A 15,021-nucleotide genomic window follows, 5' to 3' on the forward strand; every position below is an offset into this window, starting at 1 on the left:
AGGAGAATGCAGAGCTGGTTCAGTGTGATTTGGATAAGCTGAGTGAATAGGTAAATGTATGGCAAAGTATCATGTGGCTAAATATCAGCTTATCCACTTTGGGACCAAAAACAGGGAGACAGATTACTATCTGAATGACAACAGATTGGAAAAGAGGGAGTTATAATGAGACATGGGAGTCCTTGTACACCAGTTGCTGAAACTAAGTATGTATGCAGCAGGTGATTTAAAAAAAGCAAATGGTATGTTAACCCTTCTATTTGAATGCAGGAGCAGGGATGTCTTGCTGAAAGTGGAGAGACCACACCTTGAGTAGTGGTTTAGCCTCCGTTTTAGCGTCCTTATCTGAGAAAGGGTGTTCTGTCTATGGAAGGAGTACAATAAAGGCTTACCACATGATCTTTGGGATGGCAAGACTGGCATGGGAAGAGAGACAGGATCAGTGTTTTGAAGAAAGATGGCAAATCTCTTGCAACCTATAAAATTCTAACGAGGTTAGACAGATAAATTGCAAGACAGATGGTCCCATTAACTGGAGAGTTCAGAACCTGGGGTCACAGTCTGAGGAGATGGGGTCGGCCACTGAGGACTGAGGTGAAGAGAAGCTTCTTCACCCAGGTGTGGTGAAACAGTGGAATTCACTCCAACAGAAAGTAGTAGAGGCTAAACCATGTTTTCAAGAAGGAGTTAGATATGGGAAGATATATAGAAGGATATGGGAAGAAACCAGGAACAGGGTCCTGAGTAGAATGATAGAACATAGAATTGTACAGCACAGGAATTTGCCCCTTTGGCTCATGGTGACGTGCTGAACATGATGCCAAATTAAACTAATCCCTTCTGCCTGTCCTTGGTCCATACCCCTCCATTCCTTACATATTCATACGCTTTTCTTAAAAAAAGTCCCTTAAAGTCCCTATTGTATCTGCCTTCACCTCTAAACCCATACCAAACTCTGTGTAGAAAACTTTGACCCCACATCTCCTTTGAACTTTCTCCCTCTCACCTTGAATGCCTAGTATTAGACATTGATCACATTGAATGGTGTGGCCGATTTGAAGGGCTTCTGTTTTCTATGCTTTTGCATTTGTACATTGGGAGTGGGCAATTATCTCATTATGGGAATACTGTCCAGTAGAGACAGGCGGTGGACTCATTAGGTTAATATCGAGAGTCGGTCAGAACACGTTGCAGTGCGATGAGTGCGGACCGTTGTGGAGGACAGTGTGAGACCCGGGCTCCGGTGGCCGGTGTAGCCAGGGCCGGGGACTCGCTACCCGGCAGCCGCCCACAGGTGATACACAGCGGGCACTTCATGGTGTCGAGGCCGCACGGCGACAGCATATACAGCGACTTGGAGCAGCAGAGTCTTCGGGCGGAGTGCCCGAACTCTCGGAGCAGCGAGCCCAGCTTGAGCCGCCTGCTGGAGTGCATGAGCCTGGCGTACAGGTACCGAGCTAGCACGGGCTGGGAGTGGGAAGCCGGGCCCCCTCCAAGTGCTCCAGGACCCCCTCCAAGTGCTCCAGGACCCCACTAGCGGATCACCCGTAGCGGTGCTCCTTGCTCGGGTTTAGAAACTATGCACCTGGTTGCTGTCTTTCATCTCCTCCTTACTAAAATCTGGTTTAGCCGCGAGCGCTTAATTTTTGTTGCACTGCAATTCTTAGTCTTAGAGATGAAATGCGTTTGACTTTGTGGATTTGTGGGAGTGTTGGATTGTATTTTAATCAGAGAGGCACGCTGATGAACTGTGACTGTTAAGATCCTACTCCAAATGAAAGCTCAATTAAAAAAATACACAAAGATACTGGAAATATTAAACAAAAAGGAAAGTGCTGGAGAAACCCAGCAGGTCGGGCAGCATCTGTCTAGAGAAAGCAGACTTCAGGTTTTAGGTCCAGTGACCCTTCTTCAAAGCGGCTGCTCTGAAGGAAAACTTGTTGGAAGCAGCAGATCTGACTCATAGACAGAGTACAGAGATGCTCTTCAGCAAACACTGCGCACAAAATAAAGTTGGGAAGTTCGGGTCTGTTTGTCACAGTACACGTGGTGAGATCAAAAGGGGCCGTGCAGACAAATTGCATGTAGAGGTCTGGGATAGCTGCTGTCAAATACAATCTTTGTTTGATAACAGAGAGAATGACCACCTTTCAGTCAGACACATTGCATCTTCCAAAGTTGCCGGCTGAGTATGACCACTGAGCATGAAATTAGAGGGAGTAGGTTAGAAACGAGGAAATCCGAGTCCGAGTGAGAGATGGTGCTTAGAATTGAAAGTTGAAAGTGAGGTGTGGTGTTTCGCAGCATATAGTCGTACAGCCACTTCAGTTCATTCAGTACGATGTTGAGATAAAGGGGTGGATCTGCATTTGCGTCTGATCTTAAATTGTACATATACTTAATTCTTTAGAGGACAAAAGCAAGCTGCAAAGGGATGATAATAATAAAGGAAAGTTGCAAATCAAACTTAATGCCATTAAGTACGAGCTTATAAGCTTTAAAGAAGTATCAATTATACTGAGAGATAGCAAGAACTGTCGATGCTGGAGTCAGAGATAACAGCGTGGAGTTGGATGAACACAGCAGGCCAGGCAGCATCAGAAGAGCTGATGTTTCAGGTCAGGACTCTTGCAATGCTGTCAAGAAGGGAGTGCATTACAGGATTCTGACAAAGCGACAGTGAAGATGTCGCAGGATGGTGAGTGGCTTGGAGGTGCTGGTGTTCCCATGTATCTGCTTCCCTTGTCCTTCCAGATGGAAGCAGTTGTACATTTGAAAGGTGCTGTCTGAGGAGTTTTGCTGAATTTCTCCAGCGCATCTTGTAGATGGTATACACTGTTGTTATTGTTGGTGGTGAAGGGAGTGGATGTTTGCGGATGTAGTGCCAATCAAGCTTTGTCCTGGATGGTGTCCAGCTTCTTGAGTTGGAACTGCACACATCCAGGCAAGTTGGGGAGTGTTCTATCACACTCCTGACTTGTGCCTTGTAGATGGTGGACAGGCTTTAGGAAGTCAAGAGGTAAGTTACTTGCTGCAGTCACTATCTATATGGACATCCAGTTCAGTGGTCAATGGTAACCAACAGCTTATGGATAGTGAGGTATTCAGTGATGGTAATGCCATTGAATGTTGATTTGATTTGACTTACTTATTGGCATGTGTACCAACGTGAAAAGCTTTGTTTACAAGTAGTGCAGAGAGATCATAACAGCAAGGACGTACAGATCACAGGGTGAGAAAAACTTAGACAGAGGCTTACATGTTAGAGTGTGCGGTAGGCAAGATCACCATTAGCCAGATCAATATTATTTGACGTTAGGGAGTCCATTCACTAGTTTAACAACGGCAGGGAAGAAGCTGTTCTTGAACCTGCTGAAGCTTCTGAATCATGTGCCCAACAGAAGAGATTTAGGAGAGCATTCCTGGGGTGAAATTGGTCTGATGTTGGCGGCCTTTCCATGGTAGTGATCCATGTAAATGGAGTCCTTGGATGGAAGGTTTGTTTCCATGATGGTCTGGGCTGTGCACATCACCTTCTGCAATTTTGTACCGCCCCAGGCCCCTACTGTACACTGTTGCCATACTGGGCCATTATGCAGCCAGACAGTGTGCTTTCTGTAGTGCATCTGCAGAAGTTGGTGAGGGACCTTGTGGATGTTCTAAATTTCCTGAGCCGCCTGAGGAAGAAGAGCTGGTGTTGTCCCTGTTGTGTAGTATTTATGTGAGAAGTCCAGGACAGGTTGTGGTTATCACTTAACATCACTCCCAAGAACTTGATGCTGTCCACCCTCTCCTCCTCAGGTCCATTGATGTAGATGGGGTTGTGTTCTCCTTTCTTTCTGAAGTCAATGATCAGTTCTTTAGTTTTGCTGACATTGAGGGAAAGTTTGTTCTTATTGCATCACATCACCAAACCCTTTGTCTCCTTTCTGTATTCTGACTTGTTAGATATCTGTCCTACCATGGAGGTGTTGTCAGCAACATTGTAGATGGTGTTCATTTGGGTTTTAGTAACATAGTCAAGGGGTGTACAGAGTGTACAGTAGGGGGCTGAAGACACATCCTTGTGGGGGGGGGGGGCCTCCGGTGCTGAGTGTTATCATGGGGGAGGCACAGTTACCTATCCTCACTGATTACAGCCTATGGGTCAAAAAGCTGAGGACCCCGTTGCAGAGGGTGGAACCGAGCCCAAGGTTTCAGAGTTTTGAGATCAGTCTGGTAGGGATAATGGTGTTGAAGTCTGACATAGGTGTCCTTATTGTCCATGTGTTCCAGGAATGAGTGCAGGTCTAGGGAAATGGCATCCACTGTGGACCTGTTACATCAATAGGCAATCTGTAGGGGATTGAGGTAGGCTGGGAGACTAGAATTGATGGGAAGATGGTTAGATTCTTTCTTACTTATTGCCATAGAAACAGAACTTTCAGCTCATATTATGCCAACCAGCAAACACCAAACCATATTAATTTAATTTACCCTCACCTGCATCCATAGCCTCCTGTGCTTTGGCATTTTAAGTGCTCATCCGGATGCTTCTTAAATGTTGAGAGTACCTGTCTCTGCCACCCTCTGTTTCTACCATCCTCTAGGTAAAAAGGTTTTTCACAAATTCTTCTAAACCACTTGCTACTCACCTTAAACTTATGCCCTCTATTTTTAGACAGGGTTGCCATGGGTAAAAGATTCTCACGAGCCACTCTGTCTGTGCCTTACATAACTTTGTGTACTTCAATCAGATCCCCCTCCTCAGCCTCCTCTGCTCCAGGGAAAACAAAGCCAGCCGATCGAGTCTCTCCTCATTACTCAGACTTTCCATCCCAGGCAACATCCTGGTGAATCTCCTCTGCAGCTAACAAAATCCTTCTGCTAATGAGGTGACCAAAACTGCACACAGTGTTCCATCTGCGGCCTAACCAATTACAATTTTATAAAGTTGAAACAAGACATCCCTGCTGCTATATTCTGTCCTGGCTAATGAAGGCAAGAATGCTGTATGCCTTCTTTACCACCCTGTCTACCTGTGCTGACACCTTAAGGGATCTGTGGACTTGTACACCAAGGTCCTTTTGTTGCTCAGCACTGTCCAGGGAGCTACCATTCATTGTGTGTAGACCTCCCTTATTAGACTCTCAAAATGCATCACCTTACACTTGTCAGGATTAAATTCCAGCTGCCATTGCTCTGCCGAATTTACCAGCTAATCAATATTGGGCTGAAGCCTGAGACCATCCTCCTCACAATCATCAACACCACCATATTTTGTACATCCAAGTTGTTAATGTACGTAACAAAAAGCAAGATCCCTGCACCTGTAGTACATTGCTGGTCACCCTTTACCTTTTATTTGCAAGCCAAGTTTGAAACTAGTTTACCAACTTGGCTTGGATCCTGTGAGCTCTTAGCTTTTGGATCAGCCTCCCAAAGGCCAGACTGATGTTTGTGTAAATCACAACTCCACGGCCCTCTTCTTTTCAAACAAACCCAATTGAATTGGCCAGATAGTGTTACCCTCCAACAAATCTGTGATGATCATGCCTTGTAATTGTGACCTTGCCCTTGCATCAGTTTCTCAGTTGTTACAATGAAATGCAGTAATATCCAGGTCTTTCTATACAACCGATACTCGGAATCAGGTTTCGGGGGTATATTCCCTGACAAATTTGGGGAAGAATAATATGGAGACAGCCTGATCAGTTGTGTGGCTTTCAAGTGAATGAAACTGGGATCCAAGTCCTGGTGAGCCAGACAAACCAGGATTGTAGGGAAACATGTGAAACTGGAGGAGGCTTTATTTACAATTGAATGGACCTGGTGAGTTTTGAATTGAATGCAGATGCAGCAAAAGCCGTCAAGAATGACGTAAGCCAAATGTTTGAAGTATAAGGAACATAAAGAACAACTGAAACTCAGTTTGAGAAGAAAGATACATATTCTTTCATTCAACATGCAAACAAATGGAAGGAATGATAAACAAAAAAGGAAGACTTGCATTTATGTAGTATCTTTCATGACCAAAAACATTTTGCATATAATTAAGTATGCTTATAGTCATGTGTAATGTTGAAAATTGATAGCCAATTTTTACACAACAACAAGCCACTGACAATAATGAGATAATGACCAGATAATTTGGTTTTTTGGTTTTAGTTTATGCACTAGGTATTGACCAGGATGCTCTGAATAACTCGCTTGCTCACAGGCAGAGTGACCATGGCCCCACAGGAAGCCATTCAGCCTGTTGAATCTATACCAACTCGATGCTAAGAAAACCAGGTAGTCCCATTCCTTTTCTCAATTTCCATAGCCCTGTAAGTTTAAATGAGTGTGGGACCACTTCCCTGTTGATGATCATGCCTGTAGTCATCTTGGTCCTACGCTCTAGAATTCCCTGTATTAGAGTCCCAAATGATTTAGACAAGTTAACTAGTTGGGCCAGTGGATGGTATTTACAGTATAATGTGAATACATCTGAAGTTATCCACTTCTGTAGCAAAAACAGTAAGGCGGATGATTATCTGACAGGCTGTGAGAAAGGGTTAGGTGTCCTTGCACAGTAAGCGTGTCGGGACAGCAGGCAACGAAGAAGGCAAATGATATGTTGACATTCACAGTGAAAAGACTGGAGTGCAGGAACAGGGATGCCTTGCTGCAGTGGCATAGGTAAGAACGCACCTGGAGAAATGTGTGCAGTTTTGGTCTCCTTATCTGCGGAAGCGTGTTACAGCTATGGAGGGAGAATGACAAAGGTTTACCAGATTTGTTACTGGGATGGCAGGATTGATTAGTGGGGAGAGACTGGATTGTTTAGGATTATATTCACTTGAATTTAGAAGAATCAAAGGGGATCTCATAGAAACTTCTAAAATTCTAGGAGAATTAGACAAGTTTAGATTAAATTCCCTACAGTGTAGAAACAGGCTCTTTGGCCCAAGAGGTCCACACCACCCCTTGGTGCATCCCGTACAGACCCATCCCCCTATAACCCACACACCCCTGAACACTACAGGCAATTTAGCATGGCCGATCCACCTAGCCTGCACATCTTTGGACTGTGGGAGGAAACTGGAGCACCCAGACGAAGCCCACGCAGACATGAAACTCCACACAGACAGTTACCGGAGGCTGGAATCGAACCTGAGTCCCTGGTGCTGTGAGGCTGCAGTGCTAACCACTGAGCCACCGTGCCGCCCCAAGTTTGGTGCGGGAAGGATGTTCCTGATGACCAGGGAGCCCAGAACCAGGGGACACAGTCTAAGGATACAAGATGGGCCCTTTAGGACTGAGAGAAAGAGAAATTTCTTCACTAAAGAGTGGTGAGCCAGGAATTTTCTGCCACAGAAAACTGCCAAAGCCAAAATATGGAATGTTTTCATAAAGGAGCGAGATATAGTTTTTAGGACTAAAGGGGTCAAAGGATATGAGGAGAATGCAGGAATATAATACAGGCAGTGCCTGACTTCCATGCTGGACGCTGCTCGCTGGGTCAAAATCCTGGGAGCCTCTCCCTAACGGCACTATGGGTCAACCCACAGCAAGTGGACTCCAGTAGTCTGAGAAGGCACCATGGTTCAGTGGTTTGTACTGCTGCCTCACAGCGCCAGGGGCTCAGGTTCAATTCAGTCCTCAAGCATGTTCTCCCTGTGTCAGTGTGGGCTTTCTCTGGTTGCCCAGGTTATCTCCCACAGCCCATATTGTCCAGAAATGTGCAGGCTGGGTGGGTTGGCTATGGGAAATACAGGGCTAGGGGAGTGGGTTGGGTGTGGGTATGATGTTCTTCAGAGGGTTGTTGTTGACTCGATGGGGTGAATGGCCCACTTGCACACTATAGGGTTTCTGTGATTCTAAGGCAGTTCACCACGACCTTTTCAAGGGCAAGTAGAGACAGTGCTGACCCAGCCAGTGATGATTGGATGAAGGAAAAGTCAGTTGATTGGCAATTTGGAATACAAAGCAGGACCATGGAATGTAGCTGTATGTAAATCCAGGAAGTGATCAGTTTTTAAAGGCTACACCCTGGCGTGGGATTGTGTTTGTAAGTAGGAGTTGGGACCCTTTGTACTGAGCTGGACAATCAGCAATAATCATATTGAATGGCAGAGCAGGCTTGAAGTGCTCAGTAGTCTATTCCTGGTCCTACATTCTGTGTTCTACCATCTCCCTGAGGACCGACAGGCTTAACTGCCTTACCTGAAAGGCAGCGCCACTGACAAATAGCAGTCCTTTAGGACTGGACTGAATTGTTGACATAGATTTTGTGTTCAAATCCTGGAGTGGGACTTGAAACTCCAAACTTCTCATCAGCTCAGTGATATGAGCTGTAGTTAATTGGGAGGGATGGCATGCCACAAGGTATGATCATTTCTCACTGAGTAAAAGGAATGTTTGACAATATGTGGATGGGAAAGTACTTAGAATGGGCTTAATTGCAGTAATTATCCAAAAGGTATTGGATATTCACTTGCGGAAGGTAAATCTGCATATGATGCACTGGAGATTGCTATATTTGACTTCTGATATTGATGCCGAAGGAGTGAGAATGAAAGGGTTTTGAGAATCACTTGCGTTATCGGGTAGATATTTTCCAGTTAGCCTGTTCACAGAAATTATTGCACACTTCCAGAACAGGTGGGACTTGAGCCTGGATCTCCTGGCTCAGAGGCAGGGACATCACCAGTGCATCAATCATACGAATGATTAATATGGCTGGCTTAAATCAAATAATCTAATCCCTGCATTAGGGTTAAATCCTGAATTATGCAGGGAAGCAGTTCTCTTGTGTTAGGGCCAGGTTAATGGACCCTCAGACAGAGGATTGCCTGTATTTCACCACCAGTTGACAAGACACAACTGTTCAGAGATGTGTTTATTTTGTCTTGACCAAAGTGTCTTTTAAAGGTGATTCAGTTAGAGGGGGTGGCAAATTGGCAGAGACACATTGTTCAATTTTCCACTAGCCAGGCAGTCATCGTTCCAGAATAGATAGGTGGTGTGCATGGAGACCCTGTGGAATCCCCATTGGAGAGGACACCAAAGGAATTGTATGGGAAATTAAATTTTCAGCTGAGGATATCGCACTTTGGCTAGAACCTTCAACTGTCTAGTGAAATCGAGTAAAATAATTCCACAGAAAAGGTTAAATGAGTAGATACATATTCAGACGCCTGAGTAACTATTAAACTGACACGATACTAAGCTCACACCTCCCCCAGACCCTTCTACTTCCTGACCCTGACCTGAAGCCTCCCTGATCCCCAGCTCTGGGACCACAACTGTGCCCAAACCCAGTTCTTTCCTGGACCTGACTCACCACCAGCATCCCAAACAACACTCAAAATTGTATTAGTATATCTCACCACACTGCAGCCTGACACCCTTCCCATTTGGCATTCTTACTTGGCACCCTGGCAAGCTAACCCCTCCACAGCTGGTACCCTGTCCATTCAGCACCATATTCACTAAGCACCTAGACATCAGGCACCCTACTCACTCAGCTGATGCCTTATCCAGTTGGTACTGTACCTAGCTCCCTACTCACCTGGCACATGTCAGCCTGGGTGTACATTGGGCACAGTTTGAATGGAGCGTATTCTGCTGGGACTTCCTCTGTTCTGATGAAGGGTCACTGGACTCAAACCTGCTTTCTCTCATCAGATGTGGCCGGGCCTGCTGCGTTTCTGTTTTTGTCCAATATTCCCTATGTTCCTCTGAACTATCCTGGAATTCATTGAATACTAAGGAGTCAGAATTGTATTGAAGACCCTGTGCCAGTAAATGGGATTAGCATAGTTTGGTGTTTGTTGGTCAGCATAGACATAGTGGGCCAAAGGACCTGTTTCTAAGCTTTATGACTCTACTGTTCCCTTCAACCTCGAGGCATGTATATCCTTCCAGTGTGGAAATGGGTGGCATAATTCAATTCCCAGTATCTTCCTGCAACTCAGAAGACAGGGAATCTCTGTACTCTAAAATAGGGATGGACATGTGATTCATTAAGGACAGTGGGATCCCTAGTGAGCCAGTGAGTGCATGCACGGTTCTGTCTGGGCTCAAAGTATAGACAGTGGGGGCTTTTTGTCAACATAGAAGCATTGTTCCCAATGGTTGATGGGACACGGACCAGGGGACTTCGATTCAAAGTTTTTGGAAGAGATCCTGAGAGATTGCTCACCGTCACCTTCTCCAAGGCAATTATGAATAGGCAATAAATGATGGACTTGCAAGCAGCATCCACAGCTTGGGAAGGAATAGAAAAGATATTTTTCATTTAAACCTGGAATTTGTGGCCTATGATGTTGGTCAATGATTTCGGGAGAAAATTAGAGGGCAGTCGAAGGAAATAGACCTGCTGGATAATATGGATTGAATGGGAGAATAAGATTGGCTCATTCTGATGCAGCAAATGGGCTGAATGCACCATTAAATTTTTTCTTAATTCATTCACGGATTTGGGCATTGCTGATTATGATTTGACGTTGGAAGGAGCGGACAAATGGCCAATGAAATTAACTCTAGGAAGTTGGTGATACTATTTTAACAAAAAGAATGGGATGAGAGAATACAAGCCCTGTGGTAAAGGGATGTCAACATGGGGATCTAGCAGTATTTGTACACAAAAATAAAATGAAGAACTGCGGAGATTTGAAACAAAAACAGAAATTGCTGGAGAAACTGAACAGGTCTGGCAGCATTTGTGGGAAGAAAGCAGAGTTAATTTTTCGAATCCGATGACTGTTCATTAGGATGGTTTCTTCATCAGTGTTTGTATGCAGATTTTAGAAAGAGCAGTATTCATTAACACAACAGAGATGTGGGGTCAGAGACCTTGTGTAGATTTAAGGCTTAGATCAATAGATTCTTGATCAGTAGGGGTATCGAGGAATATGGCAAAAGGGCAGGAAAGAGGATGTGAGGAATATCGGATCAGCTGTGATCCTCTTGGATGGTGGAACAGGCTCGAGGGTCAAACAACCAACCCCTGTTCCTATTTCTGAGATAACAAAGTGTGGAGTTGGATGAACACAGCAGGCCAAGCAGCATCTCAGGAGCACAAAAGTTGATGTTACGGGCCTAGACCCTTCATCAGAGAGGGGAATGGGGAGAGGGAACTGGAATAAATAGGGAGAGAGGGGGAGGCGGACCGAAGATGGAGAAAAAAGAAGATAGGTAGAGAGGAGAGTATAGGTGGGGAGGTAGGGAGGGGATAGGTCAGTCGAGGGAAGATGGACAGGTCAAGGAGGCGGGATGAGGTTAGTAGGTAGGAAATGGAGGTGCGGCTTGGGGTGGGAGGAAGGGATGGGTGAGAGGAAGAACAGGCTAGGGAAGCGGAGACAGGCTGGGCTGGTTTTGGGATGCAGTGGGGGGAGGGGAAGAGCTAGGCTGGTTTTGGGATGCAGTGGGGGAAGGGGAGATTTTGAAGCTGGTGAAGTCCACATTGATACCATTGGGCTGCAAGGTTCCCACACGGAATATGAGTTGCTGTTCCTGCAACCTTCGGGTGGCATCATTGTGGCACTGCAGGAGGCCCATGATGGACATGTCGTCTGAGGAATGGGAGGGGGAGTTAAAATGATTTGCGACCGGGAGGTGCAGTTGTTTGTTGCGAACCGAGCGAAGGTGTTCTGCAAAGCGGTCCCCAAGCCTCCGCTTGGTTTCCCCAATGTAGAGGAAGCCACACCGGGTACAATGGATGCAATATACCACATTGGCAGATGTGCAGGTGAACATCTGCTTAATATGGAAAGTCATCTTGGGGCCTGGGATAGGGGCGAGGGAGGAGGTGTGGGGGCAGGTGTAGCACTTCCTGCGGTTGCAGGGGAAGGTGGCGGGTGTGGTGGGGTTGGAGGGGAGGGGTTTAACCTGTTCTTGTTTCTGATTGTTTTAACAGCTTCTCAGGTATATCAGATCCTGAATAGAAGTACAAAAGCCAGGAGGTCATTCTAAACCAGTACATAACGCTGGTCCTGCCACAGTACATTGCTAATTAGGAAGGTTCTGATGGTTTTCAGTTGTTTAGGAGATTTACTCAAATAGTTCCAGGATTTAGGGCAGTGCTTCCCAAACCTTAACACACTGTGACTCCATTTTGAGCCTAGAAAATTGTGGTGATTGCGCTCAGTTAGAGCTGAGGTTGTGCTCTATTCAGCAGGAAAAAATTAAAAAATTTGATCAAGGTGTAGAAAATCGGACAGGTTCAGATGTGAGTGGCGGTGGGAAACTGTTTACCGGGCTGGGGTTGATAACCAGATGGTACAAATTTAAAGTGAGTGCTAATTAGGATTTGGAACGTGCTGCCTGAGATATTGTTGGACACAGATTCATTAGTAGCATTTTGGGAGGATATTGCTCAAATACTGGAAGGAGAAAGGAATTTCAGGGAAATGAGTAAGGACCAGGAGTGGGATTAACTGGATTGTTTGAAAGAGCCAGCAGATGAGTCGAATGACCCCCTGTGCTGTACTCAGTTCTTAATTTTGTTCTTCATTTTGTTTGAGTATTCAAAACAGATCTAGTTGTGCCTAGAGCATCTGTTGAATTTCTGAATGCCAATCTTTAACTATCTGTATCCAACCACCTGCATCTGTCTCAAGCGTGTAGAAGAGGTCTCTGGCTATCTGACAGTTGTTTTTATTTAAACGCTGATTTATTACAACAATTCTTTTAGTTTAATGTGACCTGTCATTTTGTAAATTTTGCAGCTTTTGAGATGATAGAAGATTAATTTCTTTGAAGTGAGCTTAGGTTTTGAAAAATGTGCTTTTCCGGCAGATTTTTCTTTCCACCTGTTTAGCTTCTAAGTGAATATACAGTGTACGAAGGTTAACAGGTTTCTTAATAGTCTTCGTAAGCACATGCAGGGTGTTATGTTCCTCAGAAGAGTGTATTAATTAACATTTCCTTACCATTAGTGCAGACAGTTGGTGCTTTAATTAGATCGCATTGTTCATTTCTCATCACAGTTTAACAACAGCTCAGCCAACTCAATGTTTACTGAAAGGCAGAGGCACCCTTTGCCCTTTTCATGATCTGTGTAAAGAATTAACAAAGGGACTTTTGTAACACTGCAAGTTCCTCATAACAGAGTAAATGTTGATGACTGGTCAAAGGTCAATTATTTCTCTGAGACAACGGACCAGTTGGAGGTGTGGTACAGTAGAACTTTCAGAAGTTGACAATCAAAAGATGGCTCACAGTAAAACCATAAAAAAAGGAATAAGAGTAGGCCATTCAGCCCCTCAAGCCTGTACCATCAGTCAGTACAATCACAGCTGATGTGACATTCCTCAAATCTGCTTTTTTGCCCTTTCCTCCCAACCCTTGATTCCCCTACTGATTAAGAATTTATCTCAGCCTCAAGCAAGGACTCTGCCCTCACAGCGATCTTTGGAACTCCTTTCCAGAGATTCTCAGCCCTCTGAAAGAATAAAGCCTCCTCATCTGAATCTTAAATTGGTGCCTGTTAATTCTGAGACTTTTCCCTCTGGTCCCAGACTGTCCCATGAGGGAAACATCCTCTTAGCATTTACCCTGTCAAGCCCTTTAACAATCCTGTATGTTTCGATGAGCTCCCCACTTATTCTTCTAAACTCCAGCGAGTAGAGTCCTAGCCTGTTTAGTTTTTGCTCCCTGCGCACCAGGAGTCATCCTAGTCAGCCTTCTCTGAGTTGCCTCCAAATAAGGGAACCAAAACTGCTCACAGTACTCCAGATGTGATCTCTCCTAGCTTTTTCTACAGTTGCCCTAAGACTTCCCCACACTTATACCCAAGCCCTGAAAATAAGGGCCAATGTTCCATTACCCTTGTACAGCCACACCTGTATGATAGCTTCCTGTGTCTTGTACATAAGTTGTTCTCCACACCCAAAATATACACAGACGCACACACAGAGATGCAAATGCACAAACAGGCACGGCTGGTTAGAAAAATTAAAGCACGTGGCGTAGGAGGTCATGTAACGGCATGGGTTAATGATTGGTTAACAGACAGAAAACAGAAGGAATAAACAGATCATTCTCATGTTGGCAGACTGTGACAAGTGGGGCAAGACAGTAATTGGGCCCCAGCTGTTCACAATATATATCAATGATTTGGAGATGGCGAGCAAATGTAATATGATCACATTTGTGGATGATATAATGCTAAGGAGCAACATGCATTAAGAGGAAGTTTTAAAGCAGCTTCAGGAGGATTTGAACAGAATGGGTAAGAACATGGTGATGTGGAAAAATGTGAGGTTACGCACTTTGGTAGAAGAAACTGATAAGTCCGAAAGATATTGGAGCTAAGTAGGCCATTCAGCCCATCAAGTCAGCTCTGCCATTTAATGAGACCATGGCTGATCTGCTAATTGTCAAACTTTCCTGTCTTTTTCCTATTAACCTTTGATTCCCGTGCTGATTAAAAATCTATCTAAGACTTAAATACATTTAATGATCCAGCCTTAACAGCGCTTTGTTGTCAGGATTTCCACAGATTCACAACTCTCCGAGTGAAAAAAATTCATTGTTGTCTCAGTCTTAAATGTGTGATCCCTGATTCTGAGATTATCCTGTCTGGTTTTAGACTCCCCGACGTGGAAACAAACTCTCTGCATCTGCCTTGTCAAGTCCCCTCAGATGTACAGAGATTTACAAGCATTAGAATTCGGAGCAGGAGTAGGACATTTGGCTGATCAAGCCTCTATCTCTATGCTGTATATTTCTCTCTATACGCTTGATACTGCTAATGTCGAAACTTATCTCTCTCTCTTTAATATAGTTCATGATGAATTGTAAAAGGTGGACAAACAGATTGAGGTGCCCTGTGGCAAGTCCCTGAAAGGCTAACGTTCAGGAGCAGCAAGCTATAAAGAAGGCTAATGCAATGTTGGCTTTTATTGCAAGAAGATGAGCGTCTAGCTATGGTGAAGTCTTGCTGCAAATGTACAGGACCTTGGTTAGAATGCACCAGCAGGACCGTGAACAGTTTGATCTCTTAGAATCATTGCATCTGTACAATGTGGGAACAAGCCCTTCATCCCATTA

At 44.8% G+C, this 15,021-nt stretch overlaps 1 protein-coding gene across 2 annotated transcripts in view; it reads left to right on the top strand.

The window, feature by feature from the left end:
• The first annotated feature begins 1,037 nt into the window (after positions 1-1,037).
• The window catches only part of LOC125464592 (carbohydrate-responsive element-binding protein), a 156,424-nt gene continuing 142,440 nt past the window's right edge, over positions 1,038-15,021 (top strand). For both annotated transcript variants that reach the window (XM_059655497.1, XM_059655499.1), the window contains exon 1: positions 1,038-1,449. In XM_059655497.1, the coding sequence (XP_059511480.1) occupies positions 1,199-1,449 (251 nt within the window). In that variant the 5' untranslated portion in view covers positions 1,038-1,198. The remainder of the gene's footprint in view (positions 1,450-15,021) is intronic.

This window comes from Stegostoma tigrinum, chromosome 27 (assembly GCF_030684315.1).
Source record: "Stegostoma tigrinum isolate sSteTig4 chromosome 27, sSteTig4.hap1, whole genome shotgun sequence".
Lineage (NCBI taxonomy): Eukaryota > Metazoa > Chordata > Chondrichthyes > Orectolobiformes > Stegostomatidae > Stegostoma > Stegostoma tigrinum.